Source organism: Nannobrachium achirus (genome assembly GCF_963921795.1).
Source record: "Nannobrachium achirus genome assembly, chromosome: 11".
NCBI classification, from domain to species: Eukaryota; Metazoa; Chordata; class Actinopteri; order Myctophiformes; family Myctophidae; genus Nannobrachium; species Nannobrachium achirus.
Window position 1 is genome coordinate 768,984 of NC_137820.1, and position 22,355 is coordinate 791,338.

At 45.5% G+C, this 22,355-nt stretch overlaps 1 protein-coding gene across 1 annotated transcript in view; it reads right to left on the reverse strand.

The window, feature by feature from the left end:
- The window catches only part of tjp1b (tight junction protein 1b), a gene marked incomplete at both ends in the record, with an annotated part of 186,756 nt that overhangs the window by 65,783 nt on the left and 98,618 nt on the right, over nt 1-22,355 (reverse strand). Inside the window, 6 exons of the mRNA XM_080736219.1 lie at nt 1,023-1,191; nt 5,671-5,777; nt 6,639-7,041; nt 9,341-9,443; nt 10,180-10,304; nt 13,988-14,044. Of these exons, the coding sequence (XP_080592345.1) occupies nt 1,023-1,191; nt 5,671-5,777; nt 6,639-7,041; nt 9,341-9,443; nt 10,180-10,304; nt 13,988-14,044 (964 nt within the window). The remainder of the gene's footprint in view (nt 1-1,022; nt 1,192-5,670; nt 5,778-6,638; nt 7,042-9,340; nt 9,444-10,179; nt 10,305-13,987; nt 14,045-22,355) is intronic.

The window sequence follows — 22,355 nt, forward strand, 5'->3', positions numbered from 1 at the left end:
ACTGATTACTTCCTCTGTCCGGTTCCATGTGTGATTCACTTTAGACCTGATGAAGACGCCGAAGGGCGTCGAAACGTTGTCTTTTTTATAATGGTACAATAAATAATCCATTTTGGGAGCAAACCACCAGTGTGCGGACCTCACCTTCCTTCTCATGTATGTACTTTCAGTCCAGCACCTGGTACCACTATTCTCTGTCCTCAACGCCACCATGACCCCCTGCAATGCTGTGGCCCTCGGCTTGGTACCCTAGACATAATTCAATGCTGTGGCCCTCGGCTTGGTACCCTAGACATAATTCAATGTTGTGGCCCTCGGCTTGGTACCCTATAGACATGATTCAATGTTGTGGCCCTCGGCTTGGTACCCTATAGACATGATTCAATGTTGTGGCCCTCGGCTTGGTACCCTAGACATGATTCAATGTTGTGGCCCTCGGCTTGGTACCCTAGACATGATTCAATGTTGTGGCCCTCGGCTTGGTACCCTATAGACATAATTCAATGTTGTGGCCCTCGGCTTGGTACCCTAGACATAATTCAATGCTGTGGCCCTCGGCTTGGTGCCTTATAGACATAATTCAATGCTGTGGCCCTCGGCTTGGTACCCTATATACATAATTCAATGCTGTGGCCCTCGGCTTGGTACCCTATAGACATAATTCAATGTTGTGGCCCTCGGCTTGGTACCTTATAGAAATAATTCCGCCTTTGAGGAAAACTAATTGGGGAACCCTGGGTTAGGGTCAGGGGTCAGGGGTTAGGGGTTAGGGTTAGGGTCTCACCATCCCGGTCCGAGGCGTTGGCAGAAGGCAGGCTGTTGTCCAGGTCAGGGTTAGGGTTTAGGGGTTAGGGGTCAGGTGTTAGGGCTTAGGGGTTAGGGTTAGGGGTTAGGGGTTAGGGTCTAAATGGGATAGGGGTTAGGGGTTAGGGGTTAGGGTCTAAATGGGATAGGGGTTAGGGCTTAGGGGTTAGGGGTTAGGGTTAGGGGTTAGGGGTTAGGGGTTAGGGTTAGGGTCTCACCATCCCGGTCCGAGGCGTTGGCAGAAGGCAGGCTGTCGTCCAGGTCAGGGATGTTGAGCAGCGTTGCTCTGTCGTCTCTCTGCACCACCATCTTTAACTTGCCCTTCGACCTCTCAATCAGCTTCTTGGCGTCGATCAGGGACAGGTTCTCTGTCACCGTACCGTTGATCTGACAGGGGATAGGGGACAGAAGGTAAACTATGTTCTGTATGTTTAATCTGACTGAGAGACAGGAGGTAAACTCATGTTCTTTATGTTTAATCTGACTGAGACACAGGAGGTAAACTCATGTTCTTTATGTTTAATCTGACTGAGACACAGGAGGTAAACTCATGTTCTTTATGTTTAATCTGACAGAGAGACATAAGGTAAACTCATGTTCTGTAATCTGATGGAGAGACAGAAGGTAAACTCATGTTCTTTATGTTTAATCTGACTGAGACACAGGAGGTAAACTCATGTTCTTTATGTTTAATCTGACTGAGACACAGGAGGTAAACTCATGTTCTTTATGTTTAATCTGACAGAGAGACAGAAGGTAAACTCATGTTCTGTAATCTGATGGAGACAGGAGGTAAACTCATGTTCTTTATGTTTAATCTGACTGAGACACAGGAGGTAAACTCATGTTCTTTATGTTTAATCTGACTGAGACAGGAGGTAAACTCATGTTCTGTATGTTTAATCTGAAGGTAAACTAATGTTCTGTATGTTTAATCTGACTGAGACACAGGAGGTAAACTCATGTTCTGTAATCTGATGAAGAGACAGAAGGTAAACTCATGTTCTTTATGTTTAATCTGACAGAGAGACAGGAGGTAAACTATGTTCTGTATGTTTAATCTGACGGTAAACTCATGTTCTTTATGTTTAATCTGACAGAGAGACAGGAGGTAAACTATGTTCTGTATGTTTAATCTGACGGTAAACTCATGTTCTTTATGTTTAATCTGAAGGAGAGACAGGAGGTAAACTCATGTTCTTTATGTTTAATCTGAAGGAGAGACAGGAGGTAAACTATGTTCTGTATGTTTAATCTGACGGTAAACTCATGTTCTTTATGTTTAATCTGACTGAGAGACAGAAGGTAAACTCATGTTCTTTATGTTTAATCTGACAGAGACACAGAAGGTAAACTCATGTTCTGTATGTTTAATCTGAAGGTAAACTCATGTTCTTTATGTTTGATCTGACGGAGACAGAAGGTAAACTCATGTTCTTTATGTTTAATCTGACGGAGACAGAAGGTAAACTCATGTTCTGTATGTTTAATCTGACGGAGACAGAAGGTAAACTAATGTTCTTTATGTTTAATCTGACGGAGACAGAAGGTAAACTCATGTTCTTTATGTTTAATCTGACAGAGACAGAAGGTAAACTCATGTTCTGCATGTTTAATCTGAAGGTAAACTCATGTTCTTTATGTTTGATCTGACGGAGACAGAAGGTAAACTCATGTTCTTTATGTTTAATCTGACAGAGAGACAGAAGTTAAACTCATGTTCTTTATGTTTAATCTGACAGAGACAGGAGGTAAACTCATGTTCTTTATGTTTAATCTGAAGGAGAGACAGGAGGTAAACTATGTTCTGTATGTTTAATCTGACGGTAAACTCATGTTCTTTATGTTTAATCTGACTGAGAGACAGAAGGTAAACTCATGTTCTGTATGTTTAATCTGACAGAGAGACAGAAGGTAAACTCATGTTCTGTATGTTTAATCTGAAGGTAAACTCATGTTCTTTATGTTTGATCTGACGGAGACAGAAGGTAAACTCATGTTCTTTATGTTTAATCTGACGGAGACAGAAGGTAAACTCATGTTCTTTATGTTTAATCTGACGGAGACAGAAGGTAAACTCATGTTCTTTATGTTTAATCTGACAGAGACAGAAGGTAAACTCATGTTCTTTATGTTTAATCTGACAGAGACAGAAGGTAAACTCATGTTCTGCATGTTTAATCTGAAGGTAAACTCATGTTCTTTATGTTTGATCTGACGGAGACAGAAGGTAAACTCATGTTCTTTATGTTTAATCTGACGGAGACAGAAGTTAAACTCATGTTCTTTATGTTTAATCTGACAGAGACAGAAGGTAAACTCATGTTCTGTATGTTTAATCTGACGGAGAGACAGAAGGTAAACTCATGGGAGAGCGCCCTCTGGCGTGAAAGCAGAAGCATTGACCCTTTGTCAGCCTTCTGATTGGTCCCTGACTGGCCAACCAGAAAGATCGTTCCCTTTTGCTACCGGGGGCAGAGTTATGCAGTGGGACAAAGTCCACATTCTAACATTAATATTAATGGCGAGAGTGTAGTTTTAAATTGATATTTATTTGTATTTTTATTTAATGTTTTGCTTTGTCATGATGAATAGGAACATTTTGGAACAAAATGGAGTGAATAAACAGTGAATATTTGTTGAAATGATAAAATAAATCGCTATGTGGATTACTAGTCTTGCATAGACGTCTCCTGCTAGACACTGCATTGCGCGGTGATGCGCGGTACGGCCACGATGCGGTACGGCGTGGCGCGGTCATAGCGAGTTCGATAAGTATAATGAATAAGCTTCAACAAACTAGTTCACATGAACGATATCGATGTAACTAAGATATTCAATTGGGTACATATATTTTAAATGGGCAGAATTACAATTAAAATACATTTTATGTTGAGGGCGAGATTATAGTTCCACAACTTCCTGGTCATTGCGAGTCACCCAAGATGCACTGCTCTCTCTCTCTCTCTGTCCTCGGCCTGTTTCAGAGGATTAAACTAATTAAAACATGTATTTGCGGGGGGAAACCCCCGTTTTGCAATGTAACTACTGTACTTTTTTGTTCCTTTTTTTATTAATATCACGTAGATGTTTTTCTTTTGTACTTTAAATAGCAATAACAAGGCTATGAAAAATCTTTTTTTCCCCATTCACTTCCATTATAAAAATAGTATTCCCTGGCTTTTGTGTCCCACTTAGTAACAGAGCAACATGGGGTGGGACTTGACAAAGAGTGAATTCCGATTGGATGGAAACTGATCGCCACCTGAGAGGCGGAGGTCCCGCCCTCTGCCTACAACTCCTTGTCAAAGCAAGCAGCTGGCCAAACACTTTATCGTCTGCATACAAGAAGACTTCTCGCTCGTATTGTCACAAAACCAGGGTTATGTTACCAACCTAAGGGGCCAGACCCCATCTGAAAGCTACACTAAGACTGCATTAAGTCCAGAACTTACCAATCTAAGGGGCCAGACCCTAACTGAAAGCTACACTAAGGAAGGACCAGACCCCAACTGAAAGCTACACTAAGGAAGGACCAGACCCCAACTGAAAGCTACACTGAGGAAGGACCAGACCCCAACTGAAAGCTACACTAAGGAAGGACCAGACCCCAACTGAAAGCTACACTAAGGAAGGACCAGACCCCAACTGAAAGCTACACTAAGGAAGGGGCAGACCCTAACTGAAAGCTACACTAAGGAAGGGGCAGACCCTAACTGAAAGCTACGCTGAGGAAGGGGCAGACCCTAACTGAAAGCTACACTGAGGAAGGGCCAGACCCTAACTGAAAGCTACGCTGAGGAAGGGCCAGACCCCAACTGAAAGCTACACTGAGGAAGGGGCAGACCCTAACTGAAAGCTACACTGAGGAAGGGCCAGACCCTAACTGAAAGCTACACTGAGGAAGGGGCAGACCCTAACTGAAAGCTACACTAAGGAAGGGGCCAGACCCTAACTGAAAGCTACACTAAGGAAGGGGGCAGACCCTAACTGAAAGCTACACTGAGGAAGGGCCAGACCCTAACTGAAAGCTACACTAAGGAAGGGCCAGACCCCAACTGAAAGCTACACTAAGGAAGGGCCAGACCCCAACTGAAAGATACACTAAGGAAGGGCCAGACCCCAACTGAAAGCTACACTAAGGAAGGGGGCAGACCCCAACTGAAAGCTACACTAAGGAAGGGGCAGACCCTAACTGAAAGCTACACTAAGGAAGGGCCAGACCCCAACTGAAAGCTACACTGAGGAAGGGGGCAGACCCCAACTGAAAGCTACACTAAGGAAGGGGCCAGACCCCAACTGAAAGCTACACTAAGGAAGGGGCCAGACCCCAACTGAAAGCTACACTAAGGACTGCATTAAGTCCAGAACATACCAATCTAAGGGGGCAGACCCTAACTGAAAGCTACACTAAGGAAGGGCCAGACCCTAACTGAAAGCTACACTAAGGAAGGGGGCAGACCCCAACTGAAAGCTACACTAAGGAAGGGCCAGACCCCAACTGAAAGCTACACTAAGGAAGGGCCAGACCCCAACTGAAAGCTACACTGAGGAAGGGGCCAGACCCTAACTGAAAGCTACACTGAGGAAGGGGCCAGACCCCAACTGAAAGCTACACTGAGGAAGGGGGCAGACCCCAACTGAAAGCTACACTAAGGAAGGGCCAGACCCCAACTGAAAGCTACACTAAGGACTGCATGCGCCACCGGAGGCACTGGCACGCTCAAGCGGTCTCAACTTCAGAATAAGAGTACCAGACCAGAGTGTCTCTCCTTCAGAATAAGAGCACCAGACCAGAGTGTCTCTCCTTCAGAATAAGAGCACCAGACCAGAGTGTCTCTCCTTCAGAATAAGAGTGTCTCTCACCTTGAGCACCACGTCTCCTTCCTGGATGTTCCCGTCCCGTGCGGCCAGGCTCTCAGGAGAAATGTCCTTCACAAAGATATGGCTGGCCAGGCGGAGGCCATATTCTGCTTGGAGAGGAACAGTTAGATGTTAGATGCTGACTGGCGGACTGGTTTACTGACTGACTGACTGACTGACTGACTGACTGACTGACTGACTGACTGACTGACTGACTGACTGGTTTACTTACTGACTGACTGACTGACTGACTGACTGACTGACTGACTGACTGGTTTACTGACTGACTGACTGACTGACTGACTGACTGACTGACTGACTGGTTTACTGACTGACTGACTGACTGACTGACTGACTGACTGACTGACTGACTGACTGACTGACTGACTGACTGACTGGTTTACTGACTGACTGACTGACTGACTGACTGACTGACTGACTGAGTGGTTTACTGACTGGCTGACTGGAGAGGAACAGTAGCATGTTAGATGTTAGAAGCTGACTGGCTGACTGGTTTAACTTTACTGACTAGAGTGTCCTGTAAGTAACCCAAGTAAACCCTCTCCAAAGAGCAGCTGTTTTCAGTTGAAGAGGCGCTGTGTGGGTCTGTGAGAATGGATACTCACGGAGCCACGCAGCGCCTCTTCAACTGTTGTCTATTACTACTGATAGTAGTAGATAGATAGCAGATGATAGATATATCTATCAACTGTTATCTATCTACTACTACTACTGTTACTACTGATAGTAGTAGATAGATAGCAGATGATAGATATATCTATCAACTGTTATCTATCTACTACTACTACTGTTATGATAGTAGTAGATAGATAGCAGATGATAGATATATCTATCAACTGTTATCTTTACTTGCTGTACTTTCATGTGAGCTTATCTTCATTCTATTACTGCTGTACTTTCATGTGAGCTTATCTTCATTCTATTACTGCTGTACTTTCATGTGAGCTTACCTTCATTCTTGCGGGACTTGACCAGGGTGACCTTGGCAGGACGAGGGGGGAAGTTGTGCGACCGTCGGTCCGACCGCGGGGAGAGGCTGCGTTCCCTCGAGCCGCTCCTCTCCCGATCTCGATCTCGATCTCGATCCCGGTCCCTGTCTCGGTCTCGGTCCCTGTCTCGGTCCCTGTCTCGATCTCGGTCTCGATCTCGGTCTCGGTCCCTCCGGCTGCCGCTGCGTCCGGGGCCGCTGCGCCTCCCGCCCAGTACCCCCAGGCTGCTGTAGGTGGCGCTGCGGCCGCTGCGGGTCTCGTAGATCTCCTCGTCGTAGCTGTCCTCCTCCTCGGCCTCCGACATGGTCTCTCTCTCCCCCAGGCGAGAGAGAGGAACGTGGACCTTCCTTTTCCTCCTGATGGTCTGGAATGATGAGAATGATGAGAATGATAATAAGAAGTCAGACAGTATGGTATGCATAGTTACCACAGTCAGTCCGTGTCTCTTCTTCTTCTTCTTTCGTGTGTCATCATCAGATGTCCAGATCAGTAGTGTTCAGCCACGCCCTCGTCTCAGGTCCCACATCGAAAAGGCCGGCCTCTGATGGTGGTTTATACAGGGGACAGGTGGTGATTATGTGGTCAGCGGTCTGCTCCGGCTCCCCACACTCACACGCTGCTCCGTCCGCCAGGCCCCACTTCCGCATGGATGCTTTATAGCGTCCGACACCAGTTCTCAGGCGGTTCAACAGACTCCATTGCCGGCGTGGCAGTTCTTCTCCTCTGATACCTCCTCCTGGGTCCTGGATGTAGCCATGGATGCGTGTTGGCCCAGCCGACTCCCACTCCCGCTTCCAGGCTGCCGCCAACCATGCCTCTGTAGACTGGTCCTCAGGGGTGGACCCGAGCAGATCTTGAGTCCGTGTCTCCACGTTCATACAAGCTACTTCACACACCGCCTCATTTCCCAGTGCAACTTAGGTGGTCTTTTCAAGCAGCCTCTGCTCACTGCTCATTCTACATGCTCAGCGGTCAAAGCAGGTTGTGTGAAACATCCTCCACCTCCCCGGCCCCCTCCCTGTGGCGTTTAGCTTCACTTGTGATGGGATGAAATGTGCATTGTACTGTGGTTGATCAATGGATTGTGGTAATGTAATGATGTCATTGAAAGTTCATGTTGTTTATGTACATCTGTAACCTATGCTCTGCTCTGGGGAGTTTGTGATATCAGGTTCTCTGTTAGGATATGGTTACACAGATGTCCCTTAGAGACAAGGTGAGAAGTTCAGTCACCGAGAGAGACTTGGAGTAGAACCGCTGCTCCTCCACTTGGAAAGGAGTCAGCTTAGGTTGTTGGGGCATCTCGTACGGACCCGAGCGCCTTCCTAGGAAGGTCCTCGATGCACGTCCCACTGGGAGGAGACCCCCTGGTAGACCAAGGACAAGATGGTCCTTCTGGTCCTTGGTAGACCAAGGACCAGATGGATTATATCTCCTCTAGGAGACCCTCTGGTAGACCAAGGACCAGATGGATTATATCTCCACTGGGAGGAGACCCCCTGGTAGACCAAGGACAAGATGGATTATATCTCCACTAGGAGGAGACCCCCTGGTAGACCAAGGACCAGATGGATTATATCTCCACTAGGAGGAGGAGACCCCCTGGTAGACCAAGGACCAGATGGATTATATCTCCACTGGGAGGAGACCCCCTGGTAGACCAAGGACCAGATGGATTATATCTCCACTAGGAGGAGACCCCCTGGTAGACCAAGGACCAGATGGACTATATCTCCACTAGGAGAACCCTTGGTAGACCAAGGACCAGATGGATTATATCTCCACTAGGAGGAGGAGACCCCCTGGTAGACCAAGGACCAGATGGATTATATCTCCACTAGGAGGAGGAGACCCCCTGGTAGACCAAGGACCAGATGGATTATATCTCCACTAGGAGGAGACCCCCTGGTAGACCAAGGACCAGATGGATTATATCTCCACTAGGAGACCCCCTGGTAGACCAAGGACCAGATGGACTATATCTCCACTAGGAGAACCCTTGGTAGACCAAGGACCAGATGGATTATATCTCCACTAGGAGGAGGAGACCCCCTGGTAGACCAAGGACCAGATGGATTATATCTCCACTAGGAGGAGGAGACCCCCTGGTAGACCAAGGACCAGATGGATTATATCTCCACTGGGAGGAGACCCCCTGGTAGACCAAGGACCAGATGGATTATATCTCCACTAGGAGGAGACCCCCTGGTAGACCAAGGACAAGATGGATTATATCTCCACTAGGAGGAGACCCCCTGGTAGACCAAGGACCAGATGGACTATATCTCCACTAGGAGAACCCTTTGTAGACCAAGGACCAGATGGATTATATCTCCACTAGGAGACCCCCTGGTAGACCAAGGACCAGATGGATTATATCTCCACTAGGAGACCCCCTGGTAGACCAAGGACCAGATGGATTATATCTCCACTAGGAGGAGACCCCCTGGTAGACCAAGGACCAGATGGATTATATCTCCACTAGGAGACCCCCTGGTAGACCAGACCCGGACCCAGACCATGTCACAACCCGATTCCGGATAAGCGGTTGAAGATGGAAGGATGTTACAGGCTTATAGACACATGGTACAGGTATATAGATACATGGTACTTATAGATACATGGTACTTATAGATACATGGTAGAGGTCTGTAGATACTTACGATCTTAGCGTTCTTGCCACTCTTACGGAGCTGCTGTACGGCGTAGGCATGTTCCACGTTGTCCATGGACACCGTGTTGACCATGACCACCCTGTCATTCTCCCTGTGGAGACACACACACAGACACACACACAGACACACACACATAGACACACACACACAGACACACACACAGACACACACACAGACACACACACAGACACACACATAGACACACACAAAGACACACACATAGACACACACACACACACACACACTAAGTCTGGGCAATATATTGAAAATGTACAGTACCTACAGTCTATGGAGGTATCAACATGGAGGTGTACATATCGACAAAGACGGCTTGAAACGAGGTATTGGTGTATGTGTCAAATGAATTAACAGACACACTATGAATGCACGTAGCACATGCACAAAAGCAGTCCATCTGTAACCAGGTGTGATTATTTCAATAAAACCTACTGTGTTTACTGTGCAGTGTTCATGCATGAATATGTTATTCATTATCGGTCTTAGGCAGGCAGAACAACATTCAAAACTATATAATGCAATTGTTTTTACTAATATCGTGAGTAACATCGATATTGAGGTATCCAACAATGCTATATCGAAGGTTTTACAGCCTTACTTTAAATATACACACACACTCAAACACACACACACACACACACACACACACACACGCTCAAACACACACACACACACGCTCAAACACACACACACACGCTCAAACACACACACACACACGCTCAAACACACACACACACACACACACACACACACGCTCAAACACACACACACACACACACACACACACTCAAACACACACACACTCTTACTGTAGCAGGCCTTCTGCAGGGCCTCCTTTGAGGACATCGGAGATGACGATGGAGGTTTCCCCGCTCTGGAAGTGAGGGTTGTCTCGACCCCCGGAGATGGCGATGCCAAAGCCGAAGCCAGGAGCCTGCACACAACACACACACACACACACACACACACACACACACACACACACACACACACACACACACACACACACACACACACAGCAGGGCATTAACCACTTGTGATTTTTGCAAGTTGACTCAACACAGTAAAAAGTTGAGTTGGAGTTGAGTTGCGTGGACCCTAACCCTGACTGGACCCTAACCTAACCCTAACCCTGACTGACTGAACGTTAGGGTTAGGGTCAGGGTTAGGGTTAGGTTAGGGTTAGGATTAGGGTTAGGGTCAGGGTTAGGTTAGGGTTAGTTGCGTGGACCCTAACCCTGACTGGACCCTAACCTAACCCTAACCCTGACTGACTGAACGTTAGGGTTAGGGTCAGGGTTAGGGTTAGGTTAGGGTTAGGATTAGGGTTAGGGTCAGGGTTAGGTTAGGATTAGGGTTAGGGTTAGGTTAGGGAGTGAAGACTTCAATATATTGTCCTAGGTCAAGTCAATGCCTAAGATGCAATATAGAGAATCGTGCTTTCGCCATCTTGTTTTAAAAAAAAAAAAAAGAATGTTGCAATTTTAGGCTGGGTTGGTTCCCCTAGTTCATAAAATCATACAGGTCATTTTGTAGTTTATGTCCTATGGGTTTTATGTGCGAGACTGTGCATGGCACGATGGTCAAATTTCGTGAGTCAGAAGTGTTTTTATTTCTGACCGCATACCAATGGCTTTCAGATTTATACATTGTTCATAACTAACAACCCTATTCTCCCCAAAAAATATGTTGCAGTTATTGTCCACGACATTGCAAGCGGCGCGAATGCCAGCGGCCCTTGGACCTGCTCTTCGCGCCCGAGCGCCGCAGGCGCGAGTGCCCGCGAAGAGCGGGCCAGGGCCGCGCGGCCGGCGGAGCGCTGCGCGAGTTACGAAGCCGTGGTGGATGTAATCTATCTATTTATGCCCAGGCCGTAAGGCCTGGGCAAGCACACGATAAACGCCATGATAATTTACTTACTTACAATAAGCAGATAAAACGTCACAATAATAAACAAGATAATATGTCAGTACATCAACAGCAATTCAACAGTAGTAATAGCTATTCGACAACAGCCGTAGCTATTTACTTTACATTTCAATAGATCTCCTTGGAGATTAAGTCAGTGGTCTTGACTTATCACACCTTGGGTGAGAAAGACGTCTGATGCCCCATCAAGGAGTCTTGTCCTATTGTATCCCCCAGGTGTGAGATGTGTTGATGATTCTGCTGAGTTTCTATCTGCTTACTGTTCTAGGGCCATTAGCCTCCCCTTCATGTTCAGTCCTGTTGGGAACATTGTGTCTAATTTGTCTATCCATTGTCTCTCACAGAATCTCCTTTGGCCCATTGTCCAGTGGGGGTTATGTTCTAGCCCGGTCACAGAAAGGGCTTCTATCCCGTGTGTTCTAAAGTGTCGTACAATCACTAATGTGTTTTGTTTGTCATTATTAATATTGTACTTGTGTTGGTTTATTCTATCTGCGATCGTGTTACCTGTCTCTCCTACATATTGTAGATTGCATTTGCTGCATGTGATCAGGTAGACAGAGTTGGTTGTGTTCTGGTGTATGTTTTGTTTTATTTCATAAACTATTTTTGTAGTTTTACTTTTCACCAGCCTTTTGGGATGAAAGTATGTTGGTATGCGTGGTGGTCTGTTTGATTCCACCAGTCTGCTTTTAACCAAATAATCTTTAAGATTTTTATTCTTCCTGAAGGCAGATATAACCGTGAAGCCCTCCAGTAGGCCCTCTGCTCTGTTCTCGAAATGTCTTTTCAATCTGGTGTTTGCTAATCTACTCTGTGTGGAGAAGGTTGTTACAAGGGCAATTTTTGGCCTTTCGTCCCTCTCTCTTATCTGTTGGAAGGTATCATACGCTTTTCTCAGAAATGTTCGTGAGTATCCCCTGTGTCTCAATGCGCTAAAAAGTGTTTTACAGGCTATTTTAAAGTCACTAACCTGAGTACAGATTCTCTTAAATCTTAAGAGTTGTGACTTTACTATCCCTGTGTAACAATGAGCCAGATGAAAGGATGTCTTGTGTAAGAGTGCATGTGTGTCTGTGGGCTTAAAGAAAACCTTCAGATCCAGCTTTTGGCTAGTTCCAAAATCTGGTCCCTTGAACACTGTTACGTCCAAGAAATCTATTTTCTCTGCACTCAGTACGTACTTGATTGTGATTGACCTGTGGTGTGTGTTCAAAGTGTTGATAAACTCTTTGAAGTCCTCTTCACTATGAGGCCAAATCCCGAAAATGTCATCCAGGAATCTATAATAGTGCGTTGGTTGTTGCCTGCATTTAAGTAGGGCTGTGTGTTCCCAAAGGCTCATATAAATGTTGGCAAAACTGGGGGCAAATCTTTTTCCCATAGCCGTGCCCTTTATCTGGAGATAATACTTGTTGTTAAATTCAAAATCATTCTGCGTTAGATTTAGTTCTAGCAAATCCAGCAGTTCTTCATCTGGTCTGCTGCTGTCTGGGTAATTTTGGCACGTTTCTCTCACCGCTCGCAATCCAGCCTCAGTTTCAATGTTTGTGTACAATGAATCTATATCAATGGAGAACAGAAAGGCATCCTGTGGGATTGAGATGTTCTTGATTTTCTCCAAAAAATGATATGTATCCTTAATATAGCTGGGGTGTCTGGTTGAGAGCGGCTGGAGAAAGTGTTCTATGTACTCAGCGGTGTGGTAGGTTTCACTAGAACAATCACTTACAATTGGTCTTCCAGGGGGTACTTGGTACGGAATAGTCCAGCTTTCCGGACTCTTATGTATCTTTGGCAATAAATAAATCAGGCCTGTGTAGTGTTACAGTGTGCTGCTCCATACAGTGTGTGTTAGGTGTGTAGTTGTAGTGTAACCTACCCTGTGTAGTGTTACAGTGTGCTGCTCCATACAGTGTGTGTTAGGTGTGTAGTTGTAGTGTAACCTACCCTGTGTAGTGCTACAGTGTGCTGCTCCATACAGTGTGTGTTAGGTGTGTAGTTGTAGTGTAACCTACCCTGTGTAGTGTTACCGTGTGCTGCTCCATACAGTGTGTGTTAGGTGTGTAGTTAGTGTAACCTACCCTGTGTAGTGTTACAGTGTGCTGCTCCATACAGTGTGTGTTAGGTGTGTAGTTAGTGTAACCTACCCTGTGTAGTGTTACAGTGTGCTGCTCCATACAGTGTGTGTTAGGTGTGTAGTTAGTGTAACCTACCCTGTGTAGTGTTACAGTGTGCTGCTCCATACAGTGTGTGTTAGGTGTGTAGTTATAGTGTAACCTACCCTGTGTAGTGTTACAGTGTGCTGCTCCATACAGTGTGTGTTAGGTGTGTAGTTGTAGTGTAACCTACCCTGTGTAGTGTTACAGTGTGCTGCTCCATACAGTGTGTGTTAGGTGTGTAGTTGTAGTGTAACCTACCCTGTGTAGTGTTACAGTGTGCTGCTCCATACAGTGTGTGTTAGGTGTGTAGTTGTAGTGTAACCTACCCTGTGTAGTGTTACAGTATGCTGCTCCATACAGTGTGTGTTAGGTGTGTAGTTGTAGTGTAACCTACCCTGTGTAGTGTTACAGTGTGCTGCTCCATACAGTGTGTGTTAGGTGTGTAGTTAGTGTAACCTACCCTGTGTAGTGTTACAGTGTGCTGCTCCATACAGTGTGTGTTAGGTGTGTAGTTAGTGTAACCTACCCTGTGTAGTGTTACAGTGTGCTGCTCCCAGATCACCGTCTCCTCCATCGCTGCACTCTGAAACACATGAAGAACATCTCATTAACATCTCATTAACATCTCATTAACATCTCATTCATCTGAAACACATGAAGAACATCTCATTAACATCTCATTAACATCTCATTAACATCATTAACATCTCATTAACATCTCATTCATCTGAAACACATGAAGAACATCTCATTAACATCTCATTAACATCTCATTAACATCCTACTACAAGACATACTTCAATTTGAGTACCAATAAGCTAGAAGAACACTAATGCCAAATCAATCACAATAGTACAATATCCAAAATCACAGACACTATCCAGTCTAATATGACCGTCTGGACTAGGCAGGAGGAAAGCAGGTGACGCATGCTTTTTTCCCCTTCTTTTTGGAGACGACATTGACACAGGATTATGGAATATATCCTTACATTGCAAAGGTAATCAGCACCATCTGTATTCTGTAGGCTGCCACTAAGTAGACTGGCTGCTACTTGCTAATGTTTACTTTAGTCACAGGACCAGAGCATCATGCTGTGCAGTGCCATAAACACAATCGGCATAAAACCGGTATTTATGTCAGTGACCTGCCGGTCACCGATTCAGCCTTATTGGCCGATTCCGATTTCCATCCCTAATACAAGGCTCTGGGTCCTCATAATGTGCATAACTCTCTAATACAAGGCTCTGGGTCCTCATAATGTGCAGAACTCTCTAATACAAGGCTCTGGGTCCTCATAATGTGCATAATAACTCTCTAATACAAGGCTCTGGGTCCTCATAATGTGCATAATAACTCTCTAATACAAGGCTCTGGGTCCTCATAATGTGCAGAACTCTCTAATACAAGGCTCTGGGTTCAGAATGTGCAGAACTCTCTAATACAAGGCTCTGGGTTCAGAATGTGCATACCTCTCTAATACAAGGCTCTGAGTCAGAATGTGCAGAACTCTCTAATACAAGGCTCTGGGTTCAGAATGTGCAGAACTCTCTAATACAAGGCTCTGGGTTCAGAATGTGCATACCTCTCTAATACAAGGCTCTGAGTCAGAATGTGCAGAACTCTCTAATACAAGGCTCTGGGTTCAGAATGAGCAGAACTCTTTACCAATTGCCAGCCAAATTTAAATATGAATGTGCGCTTATAACTCCAGGAAATAGCTATATTTAATCATCATAATCACATCAATTTACCAAGCCACGTTGATATACCATACCACAAAATGACCACTAGAGCGAGCCATAGACCATAGACTGTGGAAGCCCCCATGTTAACCCATGTTAAAACCAAGGTTCACAACATTCAAGGATGGGACGATGACGTCGATCCCCATTGACATGAATGGGAGACCCGCGGGCCGCCATCTGAGCTCAATACTGTTCAATTTGTCAAAAACGAAAAAGGTGATCCAGGCACTCAAGTTTAAAAAGGAGGAACAGCTTTATTTATTTCATATTAAAAAGCCGACATGTTTCGACCAGAGACTGGTCATCATCAAGGCATGTACTGTACTACTCAGTACATGCCCTGATGATGACCAGTCTCTGGTCGAAACATGTCGGCTTTTTAATATGAAATAAATAAAGCTGTTCCTCCTTTTTAAACTTGAGTGCCTGGATCACCTTTTTCGTTTTTGATGACTTGATCCCGTAGATCCAAGAGCACCTTTATACTCATTTTTACTATTATACTCTCTGACGAGCACCTGGTTTCTCTCTCTCACTGTTCAATTTGTGCTTGATCGTCTAAAACCACCATCGGTATGGGCACCGGAACGTATACAGATGCCACACAGAAAGTTTCCGAATCAAAATCCGACCTAGTGAAGCTGCGTGAGGGTCGGATGGTTTGCATTGAGCCTAGCGGCTAGCAGAGGCCTACGTAAACAGGAAGCTATGGCTTAAAGGTGACGTCATAATCGTATCCTTTTTTTTCACGGTTTACGTCTTTATACTAGCCGAAGGTAAGCTAACCGTTCCGCTCCGTCTATTAACCCAAATCAAAAGCTTAAACAATGCTTTTATATAAAAGTCGATTAAAGTCGCTTGGCAGGGAACTCCATAGTGAGATAGTCGATCTAAAAGCCGACCGGCCCTGACTGAGTTAATACAAGGCTCTGGGTTCAGAATGTGCAGAACTCTCTAATACAAGGCTCAGGAATGTGCAGAACTCTCTAATACAAGGCTCAGGAATGAGCAGAACTCTCTAATACAAGGCTCTGGAATGTGCAGAACTCTCTAATACAAGGCTCTGGGTTCAGAATGTGCAGAACTCTCTAATACAAGGCTCTGGGTTCAGAATGTGCAGAACTCTCTAATACAAGGCTCTGGAATGTGCAGAACTCTCTAATACAAGGCTCAGGAATGTGCAGAACTCTCTAATACAAGGCTCTGGGTTCAGAATGTGCAGAACTCTCTAATTCAGGGCTCAGGAATGAGCAGAACTCTCTAATACAAGGCTCAGGAATGTGCAGAACTCTCTAATACAAGGCTCAGGAATGTGCAGAACTCTCTAATACAAGGCTCAGGAATGTGCAGAACTCTCTAATACAAGGCTCTGGAATGTGCAGAACTCTCTAATACAAGGCTCTGGGTTCAGAATGTGCAGAACTCTCTAATACAAGGCTCTGGGTTCAGAATGTGCAGAGCTCTCTAATACAAGGCTCAGGAATGTGCAGAACTCTCTAATACAAGGCTCAGGAATGTGCAGAACTCTCTAATACAAAGGCTCTGGAATGTGCAGGCTCAGCAGTTCCAGGGAACATCCATCCTCCTCCGCAACACAAAGTGCTGTATCGGACTTAACCCCGTCAGCGCCACACCGATGCACAGGAGGAGAGGAGAGGAGAGGAGAGGAGAGGAGAGGAGAGGAGAGGAGAGGAGAGGAGAGGAGAGGATCTCTACATGTGTAGGCAGAGCCCCTCCCCCCAGGAGGAGGCCCCTCCCCCAAGGTGCTGCATTACGTTGCATACATTAAACCCTGCATGCACATCTCACTGTGCACATGCTGTAATATAATAATAATAATAATAATAATAAAAACACTATTCAAGTATATTCAATGTAAGGGACAGGTCGTTTTTTAAAGAGGGATACTACAAGAGAAAATGTATAAGCCCTGATATAAAATCCCATGACCCCTCCGAATGGGGGGGGGGGGGGGGGGGGGGGGGACAATGATTCTCCCCAAGCAAAAAAATGAAAAGATTGACCCTTCCCTAACATAACATGACATGACATTTACCACAGCAAAATGATTAGATAGATAGATAGATAGATAGATAGATAGATAGATAGATAGATAGACCCTCCCCTAACATAACATGACATTTTTAAGAATACCTTCGTACTCCCTCTTGCCATTCGTCTCCATAGACTTCCATGTAATTCATAGTGCACGGATCATGCACAGTTGCACACCCATGCCTAGATAATGCACCACGTGTGTCCACATTGCTCACAGCTTTCAAACAAAAAAATCCGAATGGAAATCCGTTCAGGCATTCATGAGATAGCAGCCATTATGTTTTCCTAAAATGTAAACAAAGATGGCTGCCATGTTTGAAAGATGGGGTTGCTATGGGGGTTAAACATGCAATTTCGCGTTTTTTTTTTTTTTTTTTTTTTCAAAAACAGGAAATTCTCGGGACTATCGGGCCTGGCAGGGAATAAGTTAAGATGTGCTTTTACAGAGTGAAGCAAAACAGATCAGCCACACACCAGATGCATGCTGGGATGTGCTAATATAGTGAGAAACACCTTATAGAGGCCACATGCACAACATGGTCTCCTAGCCTGTTTACTGCTGCTATTGGTCAGTGGTCCTCAACCCAGGGGGTCCCCACATTAATGTGGGGGGGTCCCCAGATGATTAACTTTGCAACTTTATTTTCTCTCTCAACAGTAAACAAACCAACATAAAGTTTAAGTGTATAAAGGGTTTATGCACATTTCTAAAGTGACAATTTAAGGACTTTTTAATACCTCTAAACATTGGCCAAATCGTCAAATATCAGAAGCAGAAATTTTGAAAATAGCAGATCTACAAGCTCACAACGTCCCGCAACGCGAGGTGTTGTGAGCATGTAGATCTGCTATTTTCTATCACAAAAAGTTTCTATCACACAAAGATTTGGAGGACCCCCTGTAGTAATTCTGAGGACCCCCTAGGGGTCCCGGATGCCCTGTTGAAGACCTGTGGTCCTATAGTAGGTAAACACCAACACGCTACTCCAGTGGCTGAGAAATGCTGATATCTCAGCTGGAGTTTCACATTGTGCGAAGGAGAGCAAAAACTAATCATAATAATATATACACACACACACACACACACACACACACACACACACACACACACACACACACACACACACACACACATAAACTCCCTGTCGCACTTAGAACAACGGACTCACTCGCTAGCTTTCGCCGTGGACTGAAGACTCACCTCTTCAGACTCCACCTAAACCCTTAGCACCAGTAAGACTCCCTAATCGGGAGATAAGCGACCGTCAGGTGACATGTATACACAAAGAGGGCTGTAAGTGGCATTGGTTCCTGAGTGTAGGGGGACGTGTAGACATAGTGTGTACCGATTTGTGTGATTTTAGGGCAAAATCTGTAGGAGCAGTGTCCAAAAATGTGTTTTGCAAGAATCGGCCTCATGGTGGCGCTAGAAGAGGGGCATGTGAGAAATGAGGGGTGGGGTGTCCGCGTTGCCTTGGCGGACGAATAGGTACTGGCCCCGGCTCTCCCGGACGCTCCTAGCCGGAGTTACGGCATTTTATGTGAGCTGCAGTGGAGGGGGTCCTCCACTGGGGGCGCCACCACTTTTGCATCCGTTCTGGAGCACCAGGAGTCGGTGAGCAGCCCCGTTGGGGTGGTCATTTGGTCATTTTTGCACATTTGGTCATTTTTTACATCTGGGGGTCCCCCAGGGACCTGGGGGTCCCTGGAGCTCCGGGGGTCCTTGGAGGTTGTAGTTTGGCAGGCAAGGAACGTGTGTGCAAAATTTGGCATGGATCGGGGCAACGGTTGCGGAGATATGAGCAGGGCAAGAGTGTGACGTGTGAGGTGTGACAGACAGACTGACGGACTGACGGACGGACTTACACTTTGTGGAGGTTTTGATAGTAAGTGCGACCTGACGGTCGCAACTACAGAAAATCAATGACCATACATGAAGCTAGTTAGCATTTGTTTTTATGTTTTTAGAACTTTGATTATATTGTGTTTTTTTTCTAGATGGATATCCAGTTGCACTTGTTATATTGCTGTTGATGTACTGACATATTATCTTGTGATGTTTTGTATCTGCTTATTGTCTCCACCAGCCGAAGGCTGAGGGAGAGTATGTTTTCCCCTCCGTCCGTCCGTCCGTGCGTGCGTCCGTCCGTGCGTGCGTCCGTCCGTCCGTCCGTCCGTTTGTCCGTTACCAGCTAATCTCCGGCGCCGTTGGCCCGGTCGCTGCCAAACTGTGCACACACACTCCCTCGACACCAATTCAGAACCTCTGCCCCAAATATTTCACATGGGCCTGTTCTAGCGCCACCAGGAGGCCGACTTTTGCAAAACTAACTTTTGCCAGTACTCCTACAGATTTTGTCCAAAAATCACGTAAATCAGTAGACAGTATCTCTACAGTCATGTGATCGACATGGATGTGTCAGATTTTCCATATTCCATCCTGATTGGCTAAAACTGGCTTTCAAAGTTTGCAGGATTGGTCAGTTTTGAATAAAATGCCTGAAATCCTGAACGCAGTGTGCAATTTTGGTGAAATTGTGCATGCAGATTCCCAATAGGCAGAGGAATAAATGCCACTTAAGAAAAATCAAATCAGCCTCATGGTGGCGCTACAACAGGCCGATTCATGTTTTCACCTATAACTCCACCGATTAGTGTCAAACTTTGTATGCGCACTCCTTAGAGGCCAAGGTAAAACCTTTTCCCTGCATTTTTTACATCAGCCTTTTATAGCGCCATCAGGAGGCCGACCACTTGTCTTAGTCTATCACACATAGACTGACTTACCAAACTACTAACTGACCACTTGTCTTAGTCTATCACACATAGACTGACTTACCAAACTACTAACTGACCACTTGTCTTAGTCTATCACACATAGACTGACTTACCCAACTACTAACTGACCACTTGTCTTAGTCTATCACACATAGACTGACTTACCAAACTACTAACTGACCACTTGTCTTAGTCTATCACACATAGACTGACTTACCAAACTACTAACTGACCACATGTCTTAGTCTATCCCACATAGACTAGACCCTCCAGAAAAACGTGATTATGCGATCGCAGAATTTCCCGCAATAATCAATAAATGCCGCTGATTATGTGGGGGGTCGCATGATTTCACAATCCCCGCATATTCACTGCAATAATCGCATATTTCTGCGGAAAATATGTGAAATATGCGGGCATTGCTTGATTTCACAATCTCCGCACTTTTTCCGCATAAAATTCATCGCTTCGCCCGATCCGTTTGGACACAGAACAGAGGCAAAACAGACCGTAGTGCGCTGTGAAAAACGTGGCTCCTCTGTGTGTGTGTGTGTGTGTGTGTGTGTGTGTGTGTGTGTGTGTGTGTGTGTGTGTGTGTACATTTTGAGGAGGCTATAGCACTGCAGCCAACATGAATGACACAAATCACCTTTTGGATATTAATTTAAAGTACCATATCTGTGCCGTGCGCAGACAAAGCGCGTTCATTTTGTTACACGCAATCATAATTCCCCATGGCCATGATATCGCCACGTTAATGACAGCCTGGAAACTAAAGGTGATCAGAATGCAGTGGTTGAAGAATGAAATAGGCTAATCATTGATGGATGAAGGCTGGCTGGTGTTGAGTGCCAGCTGCTATTATTTAGTATGAGGAGATGGTTGGTTCGAACTCCGGTCTCCGGGTGGAAAAAATAAATCCACGGCGCCCACAGAGAAGATGGTGAGCTGTGGGCACAAGTGGAGCGTGGGGTTTCATCATTAACTCCAGCATAGTGTACAGTAGTGTACAGTAGCTACTGTATGAATTGAGAGACCCCACGGTTACCTTTGGATATTAATTGAACCCAATATCGGCGACGAGCGCAATGCACATTTGAGTGCTTAAACTAGCAATCATAGCTATTCATATTTTCCCGCACAGGCTGGCCATCTCACCGGTGGGCCGTGGGCCCCCAAGTAAATCATCGGCAGCGTGCGCTGGGCACAGCCAGGCTCACGGTTCACGAAAATGTAAGATTACAGCGGCGCCGCGCTGGTCCGGAAAATGCTCTCGCATGCTTTCGTATCTATGCTAGTTCTGAGCCAGATCTGCTGTTAAAGCACTTGATATTAGATTGCTTCCATATCGCTAGATTTTAATTGCTTGTCATTGTAACTTGAAAATAAAATGCGTGCATGTCCATGATGTAGCTTTTATAAAATGTTATATTTTCACAGGATTATTTATCAGTGTGTTAGATATACATTATAGAGTGGATACATGTGTTAGATATACATTACAGAGTGGATACATGTGCCCATTACCTGTCAGTTAGTTAGACATTGCTGCTCTGCACGTCTACAATGGAACAAGGTGGTGTAGGATGATTCCTACACCACCTCTGAATGGAACACAGTGGTGTAGGATGATTCCTACACCACCTCTGAATGGAACAAGGTGGTGTAGGATGATTCCTACACCACCTCTGAATGGAACAAGGTGGTGTAGGATGATTCCTACACCACCTCTGAATGGAACAAGGTGGTGTAGGATGATTCCTACACCACCTCTGAATGGAACAAGGTGGTGTAGGATGATTCCTACACCACCTCTGAATGGAACACAGTGGTGTAGGATGATTCCTACACCACCTCTGAATGGAACAAGGTGGTGTAGGATGATTCCTACACCACCTCTGAATGGAACAAGGTGGTGTAGGATGATTCCTACACCACCTCTGAATGGAACACAGTGGTGTAGGATGATTCCTACACCACCTCTGAATGGAACAAGGTGGTGTAGGATGATTCCTACACCACCTCTGAATGGAACACGGTGGTGTAGGATGATTCCTACACCACCTCTGAATGGAACAAGGTGGTGTAGGATGATTCCTACACCACCTCTGAATGGAACACAGTGGTGTAGGATGATTCCTACACCACCTCTGAATGGAACAAGGTGGTGTAGGATGATTCCTACACCACCTCTGAATGGAACACAGTGGTGTAGGATGATTCCTACACCACCTCTGAATGGAACACAGTGGTGTAGGATGATTCCTACACCACCTCTGAATGGAACAAGGTGGTGTAGGATGATTCCTA